The sequence below is a fragment of the Furipterus horrens genome, unplaced genomic scaffold (genome assembly GCF_987537825.1).
Source record: "Furipterus horrens unplaced genomic scaffold, mFurHor1.1.pri manual_scaffold_11, whole genome shotgun sequence".
NCBI lineage: Eukaryota > Metazoa > Chordata > Mammalia > Chiroptera > Furipteridae > Furipterus > Furipterus horrens.
This window is the reverse complement of record NW_028327181.1, coordinates 53,978,546-54,001,415: the sequence shown is the minus strand read 5'-3', so window position 1 is coordinate 54,001,415 and position 22,870 is coordinate 53,978,546. Positions and strand designations below refer to the sequence as shown.

The 22,870-nt window shown below is 49.7% G+C and overlaps 1 protein-coding gene and 1 non-coding gene across 2 annotated transcripts; both read left to right on the top strand.

The window, feature by feature from the left end:
* The first annotated feature begins 858 nt into the window (after positions 1-858).
* Positions 859-965, top strand: LOC149997617 (U6 spliceosomal RNA). Its single transcript, XR_016507372.1, has one exon. It is a non-coding gene; the product is annotated as a U6 spliceosomal RNA (small nuclear RNA).
* Positions 966-8,707: 7,742 nt separating this feature from the next.
* PFAS (phosphoribosylformylglycinamidine synthase) lies at positions 8,708-21,855 on the top strand. Its single transcript, XM_090291478.1, has 27 exons — positions 8,708-8,881; positions 8,967-9,102; positions 9,556-9,661; positions 10,042-10,231; positions 10,334-10,439; positions 10,806-10,946; positions 11,064-11,188; positions 11,372-11,500; positions 12,030-12,161; positions 12,289-12,417; positions 15,160-15,233; positions 15,347-15,503; positions 15,799-15,860; positions 16,013-16,174; positions 16,382-16,507; positions 16,635-16,766; positions 17,011-17,241; positions 17,412-17,592; positions 17,674-17,757; positions 17,994-18,149; positions 18,353-18,472; positions 18,809-18,954; positions 19,055-19,262; positions 19,397-19,488; positions 19,567-19,681; positions 20,248-20,571; positions 20,663-21,855. The coding sequence occupies exons 1-27, from the start codon at positions 8,740-8,742 to the stop codon at positions 20,971-20,973; spliced, it is 4,017 nt and encodes a 1,338-aa protein (XP_090147604.1). The 5' UTR covers positions 8,708-8,739; the 3' UTR covers positions 20,974-21,855.
* The last annotated feature ends 1,015 nt before the right edge of the window (positions 21,856-22,870 follow it).

The following is a 22,870-nucleotide window of genomic DNA, read 5'->3' as shown; positions in this document are numbered from 1 at the left end:
CAATTGTAACAAGTGTTACAACTGGGGATGCTGTTGGGGGATGCTGATAGTGCAAAAGGTAGGGCATGAGGTTGGGGTAAATGGGAAATCTCTATACTTCTCCATCCAATTTTGCTGGGAACCTAAAACTCCAAAAACCAGTCTGTTAAAGAAGTATTTATGTAGCCGTGGCCTGGTAGCTTAGTTGGTTAGAGCATCGTCCCTATATGCCAAGGTTGCAGATTCCATACCCAGTCACGGTAGATACAAGGATCAACCAACAAATGCATGAATAAGTGGAGCAACAAATCAGTCTCTCTGTTTCTCATTCACTCTATTAAATCAAATAAAAAATAAATATATGTATATGATAAAAAAAGAACAGTGCCGTTGCTAAATAAGGACATGATAAATATTTTAGTCAAATAATGAAAGGTTCTGCTCTCCCTAATTCAGTCAACCAACCAATCATCTCCTTGCTTAGTTAGGCAGTGGAGTCCACAGAATTCATGCAACTATGTGCCAGGCAGTGTTCTGGGCTCTGAGCATACAGTAGTGAAAACACATAAAAATCCCTTCTCTCGTGGAGCTTACATTGTACAACAAGGAGACTTAAAGTAAAAAAAAAAAAAAAGTAAGATGTGTGGAATGTTCATAATAGGTATAATAGAAAGAGAAATAGGTACTGCAGGTGGTGGGGTTTCTCTTTCACACAGAGAAGGCTTTACTGAAAAGGTGACTTTATAGTGAAGTCAAGAATTCACATGATGGGGGGTGGTCAAAGAGAAAGAAGGGCCAGTGGGAACCAAGCACAAAGACCCTGTGGGGGAAAGGCAAGAGAGTCAGTGAGGCCGGAGCAGAGGAGAGGTTTAAGAGATAGTGCTCGCTTTGGCAGCACATATACTAAAATTGGAATTATACAGAGAAAATTAACACGGCCTCTGTGCAAGGATGACATGCAAATTTGTGAAGCGTTCCATATTTTTTTGACTGTGAGAGTCAGGGGGGCAGTGGAGAGAAATGGGGGATAAATTTGGGCAACTGTAATAAAATAACAATTTAAAAAATTAAGAAAAAGAGGTAAAGTGAAAGAAGGCATTTAAGGCCATTGTGCACTTACAGTTGCATCAAATCATTTTTGGAACAAGATAGAATAAACATTGATTATGACATAGTAAGTATAAACACTGGAGACAATAAGACTCCTCTAGTTATTTAACAGGAAAATAAAGACTTTAATTCTACAAGTTATGGCATCCCCTACTTCAACTTCACTTTTTACAAACCGTCTGTCACACATACTCAGAAAGAATCAGGAGGCTTGACAAAGCTTTATTCAGGGGTCTCAGTGCTTGAAAACTGTAAACACAGCTAGGCAAAAACCTAGAAGTGTTCCAAAGAAGAAGGAAAAGTTAAGAGTTCTTACAGTAAAAAGAACATTGTTGAGAATGATCAGTTCTGCATTCTTAGACCTAGGATTCATCCAGAATGGTTATTAGTCAGGTAGGTGTCAGGTGGTCTGGACGATGGCTGACAAGTGGTCTAGAAGATGGGTGCCAGGAGGTCTGGTCACATCCAGTTGTCTAGAAAATGGATATTAGCTGGATGTGTGAGTCCTTTGGTGGGCTTTCCAGAGGTTTGTCTGGAAGTCTGGTGTGTCTATATATATATCCAGCCACTGACGCAGGGCTGGAAAGTTCAAAAAAGTTTAAGTTCCCAGGATAGTTAGAACAAGAATAGAGTCTTTCCACATGCCTCAACCTTCATAATGTTAATAATTTTAGCAGCTTGGCTCAAGTGACTTCATTTTATATATTTCCCATCTTCACTCTTCTCTCATCTCTATTGCTTATTGCATGAACTAGTTGAATTCTTTATAAAGAGAATCTTCATTTGCAATTATGTTCCATCATTATGTCACAGATGGGTTTCTTTCCTTTCCACCAAAACAATAACAAATACCCCAGAGAAGCTGAAACCTCTCTTTCACTCCATTCCAGCCACACTGGCCCCCTTATTAGAACATTAGTCAAAGCCTAGTTAAAGTCCCAAACCTAACCCTTTTGCTTTTAGTATTTTCTCAACTCTGGAATACCCCTCTCTTTATTAAATCCATAAAGATGTGCCCCATTTCCTTGGATTTACTTCTGGTAGTTTCTGCCCTGGCTGGTTTAGCTCAGTGGATTGAGCGTCGGCCTGCGAGCTAAGTGTCGCTGGTTCGATCTTCCAGTCAGGGTACATCAGAGAAGGAAAACTCTGACTCCAAAAAACCTCCGCTGCCTTGCGGCATACCTCTTCAGGGGAAAGGCTAAGGGAGTAAACCCCGACAGAAAATCCGGAGCCGGAGTCCCTAAGGCGGTTTGACGTTGTAGTCAACACCGGCAACTCCTGCGGCGCACCTGAAGCCAAGCTGTATTGACTCCGTCTTTCCCTTGGATCCTTCAGCTGCGAAGAGAGGGGGGGTCTGCTGCATGGGCAACAGCAGACCCTCCATATTACCCTGCCCAGGCTCTGTAGCTTCAGCGTCATCGCAAGATGTCGATTCAACACGGGAGGAGACAGATACTACCATGTCACTCCCGAGTCGGACTGCACAGCCATTCTCGGCGGTGCAGATAGACTCTTAAGAAGCTATACCATCGTCTCTCGAGACGGACGGCTGCCGACGACGACGACTTCTGGTAGTTTATAGAAAGGAGAGTTATTTTTAGGCTATGGTGATCAGAGACAGTTGTATTGGACACTTCCACTGGTGTGATTTAATGTCAGTAGCTTAATCTGGTGGCAGCATGCAGGACCAAATGAGAGGGGAACCAGAGAAAAGGAGGCCACTGAATTAAATCAAATAAATCGGGTTTGATTTAATAAGTGTCTTAAAGGAAAGTGTTGGTTGGAAAATGTTAGGGAAACATGGAGAAGAGGAGTTGGTCTGTCAGAGAGGGAGGGAAGTGTGGAGGATTGGGAGCTGTCTCAGACCTGGTGATTTTGAACAGTCTAAGCTTGTCCAAAGGACAGCTGGAGATATGGGACCAAAGTCAGGAGAAGGATCAGGGCCAAATGGTTGCATCTGGAAGTCACTATATGGAAGTGAAAGCTGAAATGTTATGGTACACTGGGAGTGCTAAATGTGGAGGAATCAAGACCAGACAGACAGACAGACAGAGAAGCAAGCAAACTAGGGCTTCCTGAAGGAGCTGAAAGGCAGGTATGAGATGGAGCAGGGAGTACCTGGAGGGAAAGAAAACCAGGAGTGATCAGATGCCAAGGATCAACATGTGGCCTCTGTCCGAGGTGAGCCAGAGAGTACTTACTTCAACAGCCCGGAAGCTTACACACTAAACAGGTAATAACTGCCCCATCTGCAGCAGGGCTGGAATTAGGGTCAGGCAAGTGAGGCACCTAAAATTTATTAAAATTCGCACCCTAGGTGCCTCACTTGCCTTACCCTAGCCTTGGCCCTGTACTGAAGAGAGGACTGAAAAAAGAGGTAGGGATGACGATAAAGATTTTCACTTTTTACTCGGAACATTTCTGCTTGCTTGAGTCATTAAAAAGACCATTGCCTGGGTATTGTGTTTGAGCTGGTGCACCATAGCAGCTTCCTTGCCCTTGGGCTTCAAGCTAGCTTTGGCTAATAGGAAATCAGGAAGAAGTCTGTAGAGAGGCACAAGGACAGAAGGGGAGAGAACCCAGTGTTTATTCTTTTTCTCTCACAACACTACTTGTGGCAGTGGCTTCACTTGTCCTGTTGGATACCCTTCTTTCAAGGTCCATATGTCTAACACCATTCATCCCTATGTGCCTCCGTTAGGGATAAAGAAGCAAGCCAGTGACTCTCAAACCCGTAGGAAATAATTAACAGATGAATCGTGGAAAGGGGGCGAGGAAATGACATTCTGCAGCTCCTCACACATATCTCTGGGATCAAAAGGAAGAAGATTGTTGTCATTAAACACATAGAAATGGGAAGATGTAGATAACTAGATTACTCTTAATCACACCCTGAGTCAAGTAGTTAATCGTGTTAGATTCTGAACCCAGATTAACCAGTAATCTAGAAACCGGGGAAAAGGAGAGGGGAGGGGGAGCTAATGACATTAGGGAGGGGGAGCTAATCGCTTTAGTATAAAACCAGTTTTCTTTGTCTACTTTGCACGCGCAGCATGCTCCTGGCTGGCGGTGCGCCTGACTCTGCAGACTCGTGAATAAACGCCTTGCTTTGCTGCTCAAGTCCTGTGTCCTGCTGTTTTATTGTGAGTGTTTCTTCAAGTCTACAGGTGGTAACCACTCTCTGCTGCTGCCAGGCTCTGGGTGCCCGACTGTACTTTGTTGGTTCCCTTAATCCTGACCTCAACTCTATAAATAGACTATTAAATTCTTATTGATTAAATCCTTTCCCATGTGCCATCTTTTTTGTGATAGGATCTTGACTAATACAGACATATATTTATGTATCATCAGGACTTAAAAATGTATTGGGTTCACCAAAAGTCCATTAATTTTTTTCCATAAAATAAAAGACACCTTTTAAAAAATTTTCACCAATAACTTTATTTTTTTTAATTTATTTATTTTTAGAAAGAGGGGAAGGGAGAGAGAAAAGAGAGGGAGAGAAACATGAATGTGTGGTTGCCTCTCACACACCCCCAATGGGGAACCCGGCCTGCAACCCAGGCATGTGCCTTGACTGGGAATCAAACCTGCGACACTTTGGTTCACACACCGGTACTCAATCCACTGAGCTACTCCAGCCAGGGCTTACCAATAACTTTATTTATTTGGATATTTTGAGTGTGTTGGCTATCTCACACGTAGTATAATGTTGATTGTTCTCAATGTCTCGATTTGATTGCTATCAACTTCAACTTGTCTACATGACCATGGAGCATTGTCCAGCGAGAAATCTTCACAAAACTTCACAAACCACTTTTGACACGTTCCATCAGTCACAGCACCTTCTACATACACTGCACAAATCTCTTTTTGCATTTCAACTACATTTTTACCTTTCTTGAAATAATAAAGCATACTATGCCGAAAATGTTGCTTATTGCCTTCCTTCTTCAATATTAAAATGACTACACAAAAATTCACCAATTCTGATGTTTTCTTTTAAATGCACACTGATACGACAGCTATCACAATACAATCCAACAAAAGTGTTTCGAATAAAGTTAAAGACAACTAGAGCCATCTCAGTGGGGAAAAATGAACTTTTTGGCCAAACCAATACGTACGGAGAAAGTGCTAGGAAGTATTTGAGTTGCAGAACTAAGGAGCAAATCATTGCAATGAGCCTCCGCGCCTTTATGGGTGCTCAATAAATGTTTTCTATCACCATTATTGTTACAATAACGATCAAGAGTATAGAAATTAAAAATATATGCCCCATGCACTCTTTTAGGAATTAAAAATTTTCATTTATCCAGGAAAGATAAAAGAGAAAGAAAGCCAAGGGAGCAAAGTAGGGAAACAGTCCTGAACGTGGGTGATGCTTCTCATTCCGTTTCCAGCATTCACTGTCTCCTTCACAGTTTGCATGGGGACAACAGAGGAGGGGATGTGGAACTGACTGTATTGTCACAAACTTCAACTCAAGACAGATTCGCGGGATCAACTGGGGGAGAAACATCCGTAACAACAGAGGTTTGCGGCAGCCCCGCCCGCGGAGGGAGTTTGGGGCGGGGTGACCTTAGGCTCCGCCCCCGCCCCCCGCCCCCCGCCCCCCGCCCTGCCCGCGGCGGACGCGGGTTACGTATCGAGCGCGCCGTGTTTCGAGGTGCTCTGGGGCCTTGAGAACCACTTCCACGTGCGTATAGGCAGCGCGTCGGTCGGGATTCCCCTACTTGTCGCACCCCATCGCCACTCACCCCAGGCCTGATCCAGGCGGCTTCAGTATCCCCAGGGGTCCGACTTGCTTCCGTCTGGGGCCCGGCAGTATGCTTTAATATAGGCGTCCCTTGGACGCCGCGCAGGGGAGAGGCCTCGTAAATTCATCCTCTCTCAACACCAAAAACCTGTCGACCCCTTACTTGGTGTAAGGCAGCATGCTAATCTTTGGGGACACAGTCCTGATGTAGACGGCTCTGTCCCTGCGCTCTTGGAGCTTCTATTTCATAGGACGAAAATCAAGTGGTTTAATAATGATTTCAGGATGTGGTAATTCCCGTGTAGAAGTGGTATGGAGGACAACTGTGAGGGGCCTGTCTTTACAAAGGGTGGTCACCATGGGGTGGAAGAGGAATCCATACTGATTTGGCAGAAGCACCGTTGACCGTTGACCGAAATGAGGCCTGGCCTGAAAGAGGGGGATGGGCTGGTGAGGGATGGAAATCAATAGTTCAGTCAGTCAACAAGATTTAGATTTTTTCCTTTGTAAGCCGCAAGTATTGTTCTAAGCCTTGGGAATCCAATGCAGATAAGACAGCTATAGTCCGTGCCCACATAGGGATTTTGTTCTAATGGAGAAGGTAGAGCTAAAAATGTCAGAGAGCCATGAGTACTATAGAGGAAATTACAGTAGGGTCATCTGATAGTGGCTTCTTCAGCATAGTTGGTCAAGGAAATCCTTTTCAAGAAGGAAATTTTCCTGAAATATAAATAATAAGAAGGAGCTAGCCATGCAAATATCAGGTGAGAAAAATGCCTACAGAACTGAACTTGGCAGTTAGAGGACTAGAAGAGAAGTCAGCATGGGGGTGTATTGTGGGTGAGGAGAGTGGTGTGAGACAGTGTTGAAGAGACTGAAGAGAAAGGCAGTGGCCAAACCAGGTATGCCAAGGTACTGAGTTGGAACTTCCCACCATGCGTGATGAGAAGCCATGATCTCATTTATGCTAACATGTGGCCGGTGGGTGGTGGGTGGGGCAGGAAGCCAAAGCATGGATTCGGGTGAATGATAGTAGTGACTTGCACTAGAGTGATGGTAGCAAAGCTGAAAGGAGACAGATTGGAGATACGTCTGGAAATAAATTTGCTGGTGGATTAGACAGGAAAAGAAGAATTAAGGTTTACTCCTGGGATTTTGACTTCAGCCACTGAATGAATGGTGGTGTTTACTGAGATGGAGAAGACTAGGGGAACAGCAGGTCTGGAGAAACGTTAAATCAAAATTTCTGTTTTGGCCCAAACAGGCTATCATCATTGTTTCGGAGACATTTATGTGGAGATGTCACGTAAACATTTGCGTGCACTAGTTTGGAGTTTCAGGGAGAGTTAGGGTTGAATAAAGCTATGGAATCTGTTGGCAGATATTAAAACATGTGAAATTGCCATTTTTGGTAAAAATAATTGAATGCTGGCAATTTCATTGGTTCAGTCTATTACATAGTATTTATTTATATACTACTTTTTTTTTAGAGTTGGGGGGGAGAGAGAGAGAGTTTTTCCGCTTATTTATGCATTCATTGGTTGGTTCTTGTATGTGCCCTGACTGGGGATCAAACCTGCAACCTTGGTGTATCTGGACGTTGCTTTAGTCACCTGAGTCAGGGCTGTTAGCTGATATTTAATGCCACACGTCTGGATGAGGTCTCTTAGGAGAAGCATGTGGAGGGAAGAGAATGAAGGATCCCCCTAGGCATCCAACATGCAGAGGTCAGTAGAGGAGTAGGAACCAGCACAGGTGACTGGAAAGCAGCAACCAGAGGGGAAAGGAATATCAGGAGAGTGGTGTCACTGAAGCCAAGAGAGGAAGGTGTTTCAGGAAATAGGCAATGAATAAGTCAAATGCCGCTGGGAGGCTAAGATAAGTTAAGTGACCTCTGGATGACAACATTGCAGTCCTTGGTGACTTTGACAGATTAGTCAAAGTCAGCTTTGAGTGAGTTAGATTTGAGATGCCTAAGACTTAGTTGTCCAAGTGGAGAAGTGGGGCAAGGAGCTTCCCTTTCTCCATCTTCCTTGGGAAGAGGCCATGTATACCTGTGATCAGGGCTCAATGAATGGCACCAATGAGAAGCACTGAACACTGGCAGTGAGGGGAGCTTCCCGGAGGCAGTGAGACCTGTGCTCATCTTGAAGAGTGGGGAAGTTTGGATAGGATGAGAATAGGCATAGACATTTTAGGAGGGGGTGAAAGAATGGAAAGGAGGCCAGGCAGGGTTTGGTGAGTAAAGCCAGGGTCCTGCTGAGAAGCACTGGGATCAGAAGTTGGAAGGTAGTCGCGGATAGCAGTGGAGGGCCTTTGAATTTCAGGCTCAAGCCTTTGGGTTGACTTTGAGCAGAGTTGTAATAGTTTGAAGCACTGAAGTAAAGGAACTGTTGTTATTCGACTTCACCAATCAGGCCCCATTCAGCTCATCCTCCAGATTTACACTTAGATGCCATTTCTCCCAGAAAGACTTCCCGACTCCTAAAGTGCTAGGTTGGTACCTAGGTCTTAACCACACCAGACTGGAAATATCTGAGTACTTGCTTGTCATCCTCAATAAAATATAAGCTTTATGAAGGCAGAGGTGGTGCTTGTCTTATTTACAGTTGTGTTCCTAAGAACTTGCCTGTGACCCAGCAAAGGGCTAGTGGCCAAGGACCACATGTCGAGGATGTACCTGTACACCTGGGCCCCCCATCACCAAAGTCCACATTTTGCAGGATTAGTTAAAACCCACGAGGTTACATTTTCAGGTTACCTTGTTTCTCTGAATGCCCCTTTTACATTCCCATCAATCCTTAAAACTTGAAATCGATTCAGCAGCTGGCTACAGTTAATGTTATTTTTTAGGAACCAAATTCATCTTTCCAGCAAGGACACCTGAAGAGATGTCCTTAGTCCTTCACTTCTACGTCTGTCCCTCTGGCCATGAAGGTGCAGCATCTGGCTACATCCGAAGGAAGCTGCAAGGGAAGCTGCCAGAGCTGCAGAGTGTCAAGACTGAGCTGTGCTACAATGTCAACTGGACAGGTTGGGCCATGTATTGGACTCTTGAGGGAGGTACCCCAGTGCTCAGGGCAGTGTCTCAAGGTATCCTTGCCCTGTCTCCCTGCAGCTGAGTCTCTTCCAAGTGCTGAGGAGATGAAGAAGCTGATGTGGCTATTTGGCTGTCCCCTGTTACTGGATGATGTGGCTCAGGAGTCCTGGCTCCTTCCTGGCTCTAGCGACCTGCTGCTGGAGGTTGGGCCCAGGCAAGTGTCTCCCCTGGGGCAACTCCTTCCATGTTTCAGGCACATGATCTCTTTTAAAACATACTTTACACCCCTTCCACATCCTTTCCTTTGCTTCCTCCTCTTGTGATCCTCAGGAAATTTGTTCTTCCTTTGCTCCCTCCTACTCCCCGCCTAGAAAGCCATGCTTATGCCTGTCCCATACAGGAAGATGTCTTTGAAGACTGATCTAGCTCCCAGGCATGTTCTGGAAATAAAACAGGTTGCATTCTGAGAAATGGAAATCGAAGCATTCTGATGCTGACAAGACAGTGATGGCTTGATTTGAGTGATCTTTGAAAGCAGGTTTACTAGTGCCCCAGTCTGAGACTGGAGGCCGTTGGTGGGAATAGCAGGGATGGGAGATTGGCTGGACAGCAGTGTAAAATCTGCTTTCTCAGCTCTCGGGTCCTAACAGTCTGGCCCACTCCTCAGGCTGAACTTCTGCACCCCGACATCCACCAATATTGTGTCAGTGTGCCGGGCTGCTGGGCTGGGGGCTGTGGACCGTGTGGAGACCACCCGGCGCTACCTGCTCTCGGTGAGGCACTCGGCAATCAGGGCGGGGGGCCAGGAGGAGGACATGGGCCAGAGATAAGAGATTGGATTCTAAACTCTAGGGAAATAATGCAGAAGCCGGAGGAGGAGCTCCTGTCTTTGGGCCTGCCCTGTGTGTGGCTTATGCACTGCTTGACGGCACGTGGTTGAGGAGTGAAGGGAACAGAACTCCAGCCTGTGTGCCCCTCACTAATCTGTGCATTCTTACATCATGCCTGGAAGGGATGTCATTTTCTAATCTGAAAAGAGGTGCCATGTGGGCTAGCAGTGGGCGGGCCCTGCAGGCTTGGAGGATGGAGATGGATCATTTTGTCCATTCTTCAGCTTTCCACCCTTGGCCCTCTGTGTGTATCCCACCCCTAGTTTGCTCACCCCATCTCAGCTGACATGGAGGCCATCGCTCTGCTGACCCTGTATGATCGGATGACGGAGCAGCACTTCCCCCGTCCCATCCAGAGCTTCTCCCTTCAGAGCATCCCAACATCCCTTGATGGCCCAATCAACATACTGGAGGAGGGCCGGCCTGCCCTGGAGAAAGCCAACCAGCAGCTAGGTAAACATGGAGGAAGGCCCAGGCTAGGGTTGCAGGGGTGCCGAGACCTGGGAAACAATGACCTGAGGCCAACAGTCACTTCTTCTTGGGCTTGTCTCTTAGGTCTGGCCCTAGACTCCTGGGACCTGGATTTCTACACCAAGCGCTTCCAGGAGCTGCAGCGGAACCCTAGCACTGTGGAGGCCTTTGACTTGGCTCAGTCCAATAGGTGGGAAGCAAGGGGAACGTTCTGAAGTGTGAGCCAGGGGTGGGGGGCGGAGGGTGTTGGAAGGGAAGACCACAGGGGCCAGCTTTCATGGCTCTGTCTTGCCTTAGGGGCCTCCCTGAGTCTGTTAGGGCCTGGGCTCCCCATCCACCCAGTAGTCTACATTCAAATCTTGGTTTTCTCTCCACTTTGGAGCTGGGCAATCCACAGTGACAATGTTTGAAGACTATGGGAATATATTTTGACCTATTATCTAAGTAGGAATTGACTATAACTTTGCTATTAATACTGGTGACAAGACGTGGCAAGGCCTGAGATGGGACCTCAGGTTTCCACCCCGCCTCCCCCTCCCTGTATCGTCCCCTGCAGCGAGCACAGCCGACACTGGTTCTTCAAGGGCCGGCTCCACGTGGATGGGCAGGAGCTGGCACAGTCACTGTTCGAGTCCATCATGAGCACCCAAGCTTTCTCAAACCCCAACAACATCCTCAAGTTCTGTGATAACAGCAGGTAGGCTGTGCACCGGGCTGGGGTAACCTCAGGCCTAGGGGAGGGGAGGCCCCAGGCCCTGGAAGGGTAAGCACAGATCCTAAGAAGGAATCAAAATCCAGATGGCTGTGTCCACAGTGCAATCCAGGGGAAGGAAGTTCGATTCCTGCGGCCCAAGGACCCCACACAGCCAAGCTGCTTCCTGCAACAGCAGGGGCTCAGACATGTTGTCTTCACAGCAGAGACTCACAACTTCCCCACAGGTGAGCTGGGCCCTAGGAGGATAGGTCAGAGAAGGAGGGTAGGGTAGGATGAGGCTCCCAAGGTCCCTGGGCTGGGCCTGGGAAAATTAATTGGGCAGGCAAGTTGTTTTTATTTTCAATGGGGTGGTCAGAGCTGGGGGTTGTCTTTTCAGTTACCCACACCTCTGCCCCCTCTCTTCACAGGAGTAGCCCCCTTCAGCGGTGCAGCCACGGGCACAGGGGGCCGGATTCGGGATGTCCAGTGCACCGGCCGTGGGGCCCACGTGGTGGCTGGCACTGCTGGCTATTGCTTTGGAAATCTGCACATCCCAGGTCCCATCTCTTTCCTTTCTAGGCCACTCCCCTTTCAGATGCCTTGTCCTGGCAGGCACCGAACACTTTTCTCTCTGAAGTCAAAGGTCATCCTGGTTATCTTTTCTTGGGATGGAGGGCTCTAGAGGAGCTGGCCTTTCACCAAACCATGGTCATGAGGACTGCAGGCAAAGGGCAACTCAGGTCACCATTCTGGCTTTGCAGAACCACACTTATCTTATAAACTAGTATTCACTTAGCAAGAAAGTGTGATGCTGGGTTGGTCTTACAACCACCAGCTACCCCCAAATGCAGTGTCTTAGAAAGCCTTAAGAACTCTGGTCCTAGATGTCAGAGCAAAGGCTGGTGTGGGAGGTGAGGAGCAAGACCAATGCTTTATGACAAACTCTACACCTTCCTAGAACGGGACTTCCTAAAATGGAACATGCTACCTGTGCAGGTAGTCCTTGGTGGCTTAGACTCCTCTCAAAGGCCTGCCTCCTCTGTTGGCTGTTTCTACAGTCCACCCAACTTTCTCTTTCCCTCCAAGGCTACAGTCTTCCCTGGGAGGACCCGAGCTTCCAGTATCCTGGGAACTTTGCCCGACCCCTGGAGGTTGCCATTGAGGCCAGTAATGGGGCTTCTGACTATGGCAACAAGTTCGGGGAACCAGTTCTGGCCGGTGAGGCTGGGGGAAGGCATGGGGGTATAGACACCTAGTCCCAGAGGTGGGGTGGGGTGTGACTGAGTGAGTGCTGAGGAGACTGGTGACGATCCTGTCCCCTTTCCATGTGATGTTCATGGTCCAGGCTTTGCCCGCTCCTTCGGCCTCCAGCTCCCAGACAGCCAGCGGCGTGAGTGGATCAAGCCCATCATGTTTAGTGGGGGCATTGGGTCCATGGAAGCAGAGCATGTGAGCAAGGAGCCCCCCGAGTCAGGTAAGAGCCCACCAACTTATTCCAGATCCAGCCAACTTTCTCTCCAGCATGTGGCAGATACAGAAGGGGAATTTAGAGGACAATTCTGTGGTTAGTTTTTTAATCTTCCAGCTCATGTCTCTTCTCCCCAGTACAGGTTTTCAGGGCAGCACAGGGTTTTATGCCAATGGGGCCGTCTCAGGCTGTGTTGCCTCTGTCTCCTGCCCAATTTATTTCTGCGTGGCAGGGCCCACCCTGCTAAGTCAAGACAGCCAGTGTTTATTTAGTACCTGCTGTATGCCATGGGCTTTTATCTGCTCGCTCAGTTTAATCTGGCAAACATTGATTGAACACCCATCACGTGCTAGGTGCTGTAGTGGAATGAAGATAAGGGCCAGGTCCCATTTGTTGATTGGGTGACTCAGTCACATGGTTCAGAATTTCAATGGCAAAAGAGGATAGGTAATGAAAACGCCTTTTCCTGACCTCCGGCTACCCAGTTTCCCTCCCTAGAGATTACCAGTGTTAATTAGTTACTTTTGTTCCCTGCCAGAAGTATTTCCTGTGTGTGTACACAGACCCATATGTATATTTGCCCCCTTTAAAAAAAAATAGTTCCTTTTTTTTTTTTTCTTGAGGGAAGGGAGAAAAAGGGGTTAGAGGTAAGAGGGAAACTCCCAGTCCAACTCAAGGGCCCATAGGAACAAGGGAAAGAGGAGAGGGGTCGAGGGAGAGGGGGAAAAGGGGAGGGGGAAGGGGGGAGGGGGAAGGGGGGAGGGGGAAGGGGGGAGGGGGAGTGGAGGCTCCCAGTCACCCAGAAGAGCCCTTAGGAATTGCCTCCTCAGCATTCTATTTGATTATAGTCATCATAGTGTGCATGAAGTGGTAACTTATTGGAGTTTTTGCTTTTTTAAAGATTTTATTTATTTTTAGAGAGAGGGGAAGAGTGGGAGAGAAACATCAATGTGTGGTTGCCTCTCTTGCGCCCCCAACTGGGGACCTGGCCTGTAACCCAGGCATGTCCCCTGACTGGGAATCAAACCAGTGATTCCTTGGTTCGCAGGCCAGTGCTCAATTCACTGAGCCACACCAACCAGGTCTTATTGGAGTTTTGATTTACATTTCTCTAATGACTAATGATGTTGAGCATCATTTTAGATGCCTGCTGACCATTTGTATATCTTCTTTGGAGAAATGTCTATTCAGATCCTTTGCCCATTTTTAAATAGAGTTATTTGTCTTTTTTTTATAGAGTGGTATCTATATTCTAGATACTAGACCCTTATCAGATAAATAACATGATTTGCAAATACTTTATGCCATTTTGTGGGTTGTGTGTTTTTTTGTTTTTTTGTTTTTTACTTTCTTCATGGTGCCCTCTGAAGCACAAATTTTTTCAACTTTGGCAAAGTACAATTTAATATTTCTTTTGTTACTTTAGTGTCATGACAGAGAAACCAATGCCTAATGCCAAGGTCATGAAGATTTACTTGTATGTTTTCTTGTAATATTTTTATAGCTTTTAGCTCTTACACTTAGATCTCTGAGTTTTTACATTAATTTTTATATATGGTATGAAGTAGGGGTCCACTTCATTCTTTCATATGTGGTTATCTGGTTGTCCTAACACCACCTTTTGAAAAGACTCTTCTTTCCCCATTGAATTGTCTCATTGAATTGTCTTGGGACTCTTTTTTTTTTTTATAATGCTTTAAATTTTTTTTTTTTTTTGAGAGAGGGAGAGGTAGGGAGAAAGAGAGGAAGAGAAACATCTATCAGTTGCCTCTTGCAAGCCCCTAAGAGGACGACCTGGCCCACAACCCAGGCATGTGCCCTGACTGGGAATCGAACTAATGACCTTTTGATTCACAGGCTGGCACTCAATCCACTGAGCCACACCAGCCAGGGCTGTTTTGGGACTCTTGTCAAAAATCATTTGGCCATAAATGTATGGGTTTGTCTATGGCCTTGACAGTTCTAGTGTATTGATCTATGTATGCTATAGATCTATATCTGTCTATCCTTACCCTAGTCCACACTGTCTTAATTACTATAGCTTTGTAGTGAATTTTAACAGCAGAAATGTTACTTTGACTGTTTGAGGTCCCTCATATTTCTATAGAAATTTTAGAATCAGCTGATCAATTTCTGTGAAAAAGGTGGCTGATTGTGTTGATTGTGCAGATCTTTTTGGGAGTATTGTTATCAAAACAATAGTAAGTCTTTCAGTCTATAAACATGAGATCTCTTTCAATTTATTTAGATCTACTATTTTATAATTTTCAGTGTAAGTTTTACATTTCTATCGTTAAATTTATTTCTAAGTATTTTATTCTTTTTGATGCTATTTAAATAAGTATGCATATGTCTGTATCTTGTTTTTTTCACTTAGCAATGTATCCTGGAGATCATTTTATACTGATGAAGTCATATTACTTCATTAAATTCATATGTAATTCTTTTCTTTGGTGGCTTAGTGTTTCATTGTGTAAATATACCATAATTTTATTTAGTCAGTTCTCTGTTGTTACCATTTAAATTATTTCCTAATTAGGTAATACAAATAATGCTGCAGTGTTTAATTTTGGACATAGGTGATTCTGTACCTGTGCAAGCAAATCTGGAGGATAAAGTCCTCTAAGTGGAGTTGTAATTTTGACTGCTCTATCCTAATATCAGCTTCCCTTTATCCTCCCACATCTTCATGCTCGTACTTCTTTTGCTTGCTTCCCCAGTGTTCTGATTTTTCCCTCCTCCTTGCAGGCATGGATGTTGTAAAGTTGGGGGGTCCTGTTTACAGGATTGGAGTTGGGGGTGGAGCTGCTTCATCTGTTCAGGTAAGCAGGAAAGCCGCAGATGCAGACTCCATGATATCACCAGGTCCTGTGCGTGGATGGGGTGTGAGAGCTCCCAGCCCCCCTGAGCTGAGCGATGCCCTATGTTCCCACAGGTGCAGGGAGACAATGCCAGTGACCTGGACTTTGGGGCTGTGCAGCGGGGAGACCCCGAGATGGAACAGAAGATGAACCGTGCGATCCGGGCTTGTGTGGAGGCCCCCAGGGGAAACCCCATCTGCAGCCTCCATGACCAGGGCGCTGGTGGCAATGGTGAGAGAAGGGGCTGGGACAGGGGACTGGCCTACCTGGTCTTCTGCCAGGTTCGGCTAAGAGAGAGGCAGCAAGAATCTGCAACCAACCACGCAGCTCTGGGTCCCATTCTCCACCCCCATATACATCTGGGCAGGCTCAGGGCTGGGGATGGAAGCCTGCTGCCACGGGTGGTGAGGGTGTAGCAGTGATTCACACAGGGACACACAGAATATGGAGGCCAGGGATGGCTGTTTGTTTGCCTGGTGCTGACCAGACCCAGATCACCACCTCTTCCTGCAACCCTTTTCACCAGGCAACGTCCTGAAGGAGCTGAGTGACCCAGCTGGAGCCATTGTTTACACCAGCTGCTTCCAGGTGAGGCTCATCCCCTGGAGTGTGGCGGTCCAAGTCTCTCCACCCCTGGCAGCCCCAGCTGGCCCAGCCATCTTCCTCCACTCCCAGCAAGAGCATGAGACTTGGGAGTACTCGCTCATCCTTCTCTTTCCTTCTCCTTCATGGATGTGCAGCTTGGGGACCCAACCGTGAACGCCCTGGAAATCTGGGGGGCTGAGTACCAAGAATCTAATGCACTTCTGCTGAGGCCCGCAGACCGGGACTTCCTGAGCCGTGTCAGCGCCCGGGAACGCTGCCCAGCTTGCTTTGTGGGCACCATCACTGGAGACAAGAGAGTGAGTGGGCCCCCATAGCGTGCACCGTGGGTGGGCTGGAGCTGCCTGGGTACAGCAGGTGGCAAACACAGGGAGCAGGAGAAGGTGGAAAGGGCTAGGAACTCACTAGGGGGCGCCAAACAGGGTGGCAAGAGCAATTCTGCCCTGCTTTCTGAAGTGCTCCCTGCCAGTCTCGTTCCCTCTGGGCACTGTCCCTGTGGTCTACAGATAGTGCTGGTGGATGATCGGCAGTGTCCTGTGGGAAGAAATGGCCAGGGCGATGCCCCCTTGATGCCCAGCCCAACCCCTGTGGACCTGGAACTGGACTGGGTGCTGGGCAAGATGCCTCGGAAGGTACATGGGGTTGGGAGAGGAGGCTGTGTTTCTCCCTTTCTGGCCCATTTACGCTGCGTGTGCTTTGTCACCTATGTGCCCAGCCCTCCCTCAGGTGCTTACACCCCTATTGCCATCTGCGTTGCAGGAGTTCTTCCTCCAGAGGAGTCTTCCCTTGCTGCAGCCTCTGGCCCTGCCCCTGGGGCTGAGCGTGCGCCAGGCCCTGGAGCGGGTTCTGAGGCTGCCTGCTGTGGCCAGCAAGCGCTACCTCACCAGCAAGGTCCTCCCTGCACTCCTGCCCTGCCCCTCAGCTCACCTACCCCTGGCCTCTCACCTTGGGGGACTGGAGTGGGAGTCCACCAAGCCCAAGGGAGAAGGAGCAGGGCAGCGACCCTGATGTCATGGCCCCTTGCTGCCCACCCTCAGAGCCAACCTCTTGTCTGCATGGTCGGGGCATGCCAGGCCTTCCACCACCCATGTGTCCCTGTCCCCCGTGCTCTAGCCAACCCCACCTGGTTCCACAGGTGGACCGCTCCGTGGGTGGTCTGGTGGCACAGCAGCAGTGTGTCGGGCCCCTGCAGACTCCTCTAGCAGATGTGGCAGTTGTGGCACTGAGTCACCAGGAGCTCATAGGGGCTGCTACAGCCCTGGGAGAGCAGCCAATCAAGAGCCTGCTGGATCCCAAGGTTGCTGCCCGGCTGGCTGTGGCCGAGGCCCTCACCAACCTGGTGTTTGCTCTGGTCACTGACCTCCGGGTGAGTCCCCCATTGCCTCTGCCATGGAGCCTCAGGCCTTTGGGACACTTCTTCACCCACAGTTCAGTTATCCCCCTTGCGCTTCATGCTTGTGGCCTCCCAGTGCCTCTGCCCCCACCCCAGACTCCCCGTCTCTTCCCCTCTAATGGCAGGTCTCTGCCACTTCCTAGGACGTGAAGTGCAGTGCGAACTGGATGTGGGCAGCCAAGCTTGCAGGGGAGGGTGCTGCTCTGGCTGATGCCTGTGAGGCTATGGTGGCAGTGATGGCGGCTCTGGGTGTGGCAGTGGACGGTGGCAAAGACTCCCTTAGCATGGCTGCCCGGGTTGGCTCTGAGACTGTGTTGGCTCCTGGTGAGGGCTGGGGGCCACTGGGAGAGGGTGGGACCTGCAGGGCCGGGCCGGCACCTTACTCTCTTACTCCTTGCTCTATAGGGTCACTGGTCATCTCAGCCTATGCTGTCTGTCCAGACATTACAGCCACTGTGACCCCAGACCTCAAGTGTCCTGGGGGGAGAGGTATGGGTTCTTCCTCTCATCACTGTAGTGTGTATTCAGAGCCTGGGTCTTTGTTTGGGGTCTCCATTGTGAGTGCTAAGCTCCTACCCCATCTGCGCACTGGGATTGCGGCGCTTTCTGGGACTAGTGGTCTGAGTGTCCTACCACCTGTTAGGAATGTATATATGCTCATGAGCGCCGCAGGATGGGGTCTCCTGAGCCAGCCACCTCCCCTTCCCCCTTCTCGGCCCCTCCAGGCCATCTGCTGTATGTGCCCCTGAGCCCTGGGCGGCACCGGCTGGGGGGCACAGCTCTGGCCCAGTGCTTCTCCCAGCTCGGTGAGCAGCCTCCCGACCTGGACCTTCCTGAAAACCTAGTGCGTGCCTTCGGTACCACCCAGGGGCTGCTGAAAGGTGAGAGAGGCCCTGGGGTGGGTGGGGTAGGTGGCCAGGTGTGGCAGGCATTCCCTAGCTGAGCATAGGAGGGTGGGCAAGAGGGAGCAGACGCTCCTCTCTCTGGTGCTCTGTGTGCCCACGTTCTTGCACGTACTCTCTGCCCTCAAGCAGGGTGCGTGGTTTGTCCCTGAGGTTGCTGAGCTTTTATCCCCTTCCTCCAGACCGCCTCCTCTGTGCAGGCCATGATGTCAGCGATGGGGGTCTCATCACCTGCCTGCTAGAGATGGCCTTTGCTGGGAACTGTGGGGTACAGGTGGATGTGCCTGCCTCTGGGGTTGATGGTGAGGAGCCTAGGGTCTAGACTCAGGCCTGGACTACCTGCCCCACCCTGCAGACCCCGTTTCCTGTTAAAGAATATAATGTCCCCAACTCCTTTTCCCCTGAGACCCTTGCTGTCTCCTCTGCCCACTGAGCCAGGTAGCACCCACTGCTCCTGGCTGTGCCCCTCCGAGACCTCCTGTATACCCTGATGCCACATCTTTGGTACCAGTCTCACAGGCCTCACCGCACCCCAATCCCTGCCTCTGCTCCCTCAATCCTCGGCCATACTCCCTTGACTCCACCTCTGAGTCCGTATCAATACTCTAGTCACCCTGACGCCCCCATTGCTCTCCCAGTGCTGCCTGTGCTGTTTGCCGAGGAACCAGGCCTGCTGCTGGAGGTGCGGGAGGCAGTCCTGGCCCACGTGCTGAGGCGCTACCGGGATGCTGGCCTCCGCTGCCTGGAGCTGGGCCGCACGGGTTGCTTCGGGCCACAAGCCATGGTGAGGAAGAGCGGGGTGTGGTTCTCCTCCTCAGAGCCTCAGAGCCTCGAGCCTTGGGTGTCTTTGCTCTTGGCCTCTGATGGATTTGCCACCCCTCTAGGTCCGGGTATCGGTGAATGGGGCTGTGGTTCTGGAGGGGCCTGTTGGGCAGCTGCGAGCCCTCTGGGAAGAGACGAGTTTCCAGCTGGACCGGCTGCAGACAGAGCCGAGCTGTGTGGCAGAGGAGGAACAAGGGCTGAGGGAGCGGACAGGGCCCCGCTACTGCCTGTTCCCCACCTTTCCCAAAGCTTCTGTGCCCCATGAACCAGGTGAGGAAGTGTGCGCAGAGGCTTGACTTCCTGGGCGCTCTGGGCCTACATGTCCAGGCCTGCTCTGGAGAAGGTGTCTGGGGGTGGGGTGGGGTGGGGAAGTAGCCCTCTATAACAGACACTTCTCCCCCAAGGTGGTCCCACCCCCCGAGTTGCCATCTTGCGAGAGGAGGGCAGTAATGGAGACCGGGAGATGGCCGACGCCTTCCACTTGGCTGGTTTTGAGGTGAGCAGTGTGCCTGGCAGAGCTGGGCTGGACCTCAGACTGCGTGTCCTCTGACTCGTGCCCTCCCTATCCTGCCAGGTGTGGGATGTGACCATGCAAGACCTCTGCTCTGGGGCAATCAAGCTGGACACATTCCGCGGTGTGGCCTTCGTGGGTGGCTTCAGCTACGCAGATGTCCTGGGCTCTGCCAAAGGTCGGTGTGCAGCTTCTGCCCACTTCCTGCCCACACGGCCCTGAAGAGGTGCCTTAGCTCCCCTCTTCCTTACTGGGCCTTGGCCTCTCACCTCCACAAGACCAGGGAGAGTGCATTCATTCTGGGCCAGGTGCCCGCAGAAGGCCTGCAGGTAACTTAAGTGAGGCAGGTGGCTGGGTGGGACTGCGCCGCCTCGGCTGGAGGGCACAGGTCCTGTGCAGTGGGGCAGCTGCTGCTCATCTCCAGCAGGTTATAGTGTTGGAAGCCTGGCTCGGCTTGGCTAAATCTTTATGTTTTAAGAGAAGCCAGAAATCCAGATTTTATCTGAATTCTTATTTTTAAATATTAGGCAACTAAATAAAGTTTTGAAAATGCTCTGCTGTTCTAGCGAAATCTCATCATGGGCCATGTCTGAATTCAGCAGATAAACCATTTCTTCCTCGACACTTGCCCTGAGCCCTGCGGTGGGAGGCGGTTCTGGGGGCGTGTAACAGCGCATGTTGGGAGGGAAAGCAGCTGCCCCCCTTCATTCCAAGTCTCACCCCAACTTCCCTGTTTCCTCCCAGGGTGGGCAGCTGCCGTGACCTTCCATCCACAGGCCGCAACTGAGCTGGGGCGCTTCCGGAAGCGGCCCGACACCTTCAGCCTGGGCGTGTGTAACGGCTGTCAGCTTCTGGCTCTGCTGGGCTGGGTGGGAGGCAACCCTGGTGAAGAGGAAGGGGAGGTGGGCCACGACACCGGCACAGCCCGGTCGGGCCTCCTGCTTCGCCACAACCTGTCTGGGCGTTTCGAGTCTCGCTGGGCCAGTGTGCGGGTGGGGCCGGGACCGGCCCTGATGCTGCGCGGGATGGAGGGCGCCGTGCTGCCGGTGTGGAGCGCCCATGGTGAAGGTTAGGCTACAGGAGGGCAGGGGGCGTGCCTGAGGCAGCGGTGGGCAGAGGGCATGAAGGAACTTGGCTCTCTCCCCTTCTTCCCTCCCAGGTTACATGGCATTTTCCTCTCCGGAACTTCAAGCCCAGATCGAAGCCAAGGGCTTGGCTCCTCTGCACTGGGCAGATGATGACGGGAACCCCACAGAACAGTACCCCCTGAATCCCAATGGGTCCCCAGGGGGAGTGGCTGGTGTCTGCTCTCCTGATGGCCGCCACCTGGCCCTTATGCCTCACCCTGAGCGGGCGGTGAGGCCCTGGCAGTGGGCCTGGCGACCACCTCCATTTGACACTCTGACGACCTCCCCCTGGCTCCAGCTCTTCATCAACGCCCGCAACTGGACTCGGGAAGGAGGCTGCTGAGTAGGCCAAGGAGGCTCCTCTGGGCCTCGTGGTTTGTCCCTGGGGTGTTGTTGCCTTCCCCCTCATCACCTACAGAGAAGCATCCCATGTTATTTTCAAATGTGTCTTGGACAGACTGGGACCAAAATGCCAAAAATACCTCAGCTAATTACCAGTCTGCCCATTTTTCCCTTATGCTGTTGGATCTGTTTTTGGTTCTTCTCCTGTAATATGTTTTGTCCTTCATGAGCCCAGGACGCAGCATGTGGTTCAGGAAAAGAATCTCCAGTGGAAAGTTAGGATTCAAGGGGAGGAGGTTCTACTGGCCTACTTCCTGTCCTGCAGCAATCACTACGTGATGCCTCACGTCACTCAGCTGGGCTCAGAGGGGTCTTCTCTGCCCCTCCCCCCGCCTCATTTGGGTTTAGAGGGCAGAGCCATGCAAAAGCATGCAAGTCAGGATGTCAGCATTCTTATCTGAAAAACAGCAGAAACTTTCTGGATTCCTTGTTTAAAATGCAGCACTGTGCTGAGTGTAAGCAGTTGTTTGCAGAAGTTTCTTTGATAGGGTCTCTGTCCTCTGAACTCAATATTCCTTATTTTGCTTCTCCTAGTTTAACAGCTTCCTTCCTGACAGAAGTGGTCAGCACTTTCATTCCTAGAACTGAGCCTTAAGTATTCATTCATGCATTCATTCATTCATTCCATTGATATTGGGTGATCTGCTGCAGTGCCAAACCCGTCACTGCCCCAGGGAATTTATATCTAATGGAATTTAAAACAGCTGAATATGGCATCTGCCATGAGCCAAGCATATGCTAGATAATTTATATCTATCTAAGTTATTTCTCACAGAATTCAGCAAGGTACTAGATAGCCCCATTAAAAAAAGAAAAAGAAAAAAAGAAAGAATTGTTAACTGGCCTAGCAGTCACACAGCTTGTAAGTGGCCGAGCCAGGAGCCCATGCTCACCCATACTGGGTCTGCTTCCCACTGCCCTGCAGTCACTGCTCGGGGGACAGCAGCATAGCCAAGAGTTCCTGCTGACAGCTATCCAGTGCTTCCTTAACTCACAGGACTACAGAAGTCACTTCCTGTGGCCGCTCTGGTACATGACTCAAGTCAATTTGCCCCCAAATAGTTCATCTTGATGCAAGAAGTATCCGTGGGAATGGAGACTATTATCTCAGATCCTGGAGTGTATGGGGCCTTGGGGGAAGTACGGGGGATAGGTCACACCTCTTAGAGAGTAGCCACCATAAGGGAGACTGGTCATAGTAGGATTTAATTTATGGTTATGGAGAAAGTAACTTTTATTGCTTTGCAGACTGACCTGTGCTGAGCAGTGTGGGGCTAATAAGGATAATTTTGGGCATTTGAGTATTCCCAACATTGGGAAGCAATGTGTATGTATATATGAAATCTATAGATAATCTCAAATGTACAATTTTGGGCTGATACGAAGAAGACTTAGATGTCAAGTTTACTAAATGCTTTATGTACAAGTAGGATGGTATGTGATTACCTGATAATTGGTTATAATAGGTAAATTTATATATTTTGTTGGTGGAGCAGTTTCTGGTTTGGATCACCCTTGCCAAGCAAGACCCACCCTCAGACTGCCAGGACCACCAGGTCCACTCAGCTTTTCATCTGTTTTTATCCAGTAGCCACACAACTGCCCTTCCTGGCCCCTGACCCAGCTCCTGTCTCTCCCCACTGCTCTCAAAGCCCCCTAGCAAACTCCTCCAGGCTCTTCTGCCCCTCCTTTCATGGAACACTAGCTATCCTCTCTGAAAACCTCTCCAGGAAGTGGCTTTTATTCTCAAACTTCACCTCACTTCTCTCAGGCTGGGGAGTTGGAGTTAGGGTTCTCCCTGTATCGCTTCCAGACTATTCTCCACCCTCTTCAGAGAA

Bases quoted from the DNA above. Each gene is read 5' to 3' on its own strand.
- PFAS (XM_090291478.1), top strand. From the start codon at position 8,740: ATGTCCTTAGTCCTTCACTTCTACGTCTGTCCCTCTGGCCATGAAGGT. The intron at 17,758-17,993 runs GTATGGGTTCTT...CGGCCCCTCCAG, and splicing joins CAAGTGTCCTGGGGGGAGAG to GCCATCTGCTGTATGTGCCC. The intron at 18,150-18,352 runs GTGAGAGAGGCC...CCCTTCCTCCAG, and splicing joins CACCCAGGGGCTGCTGAAAG to ACCGCCTCCTCTGTGCAGGC.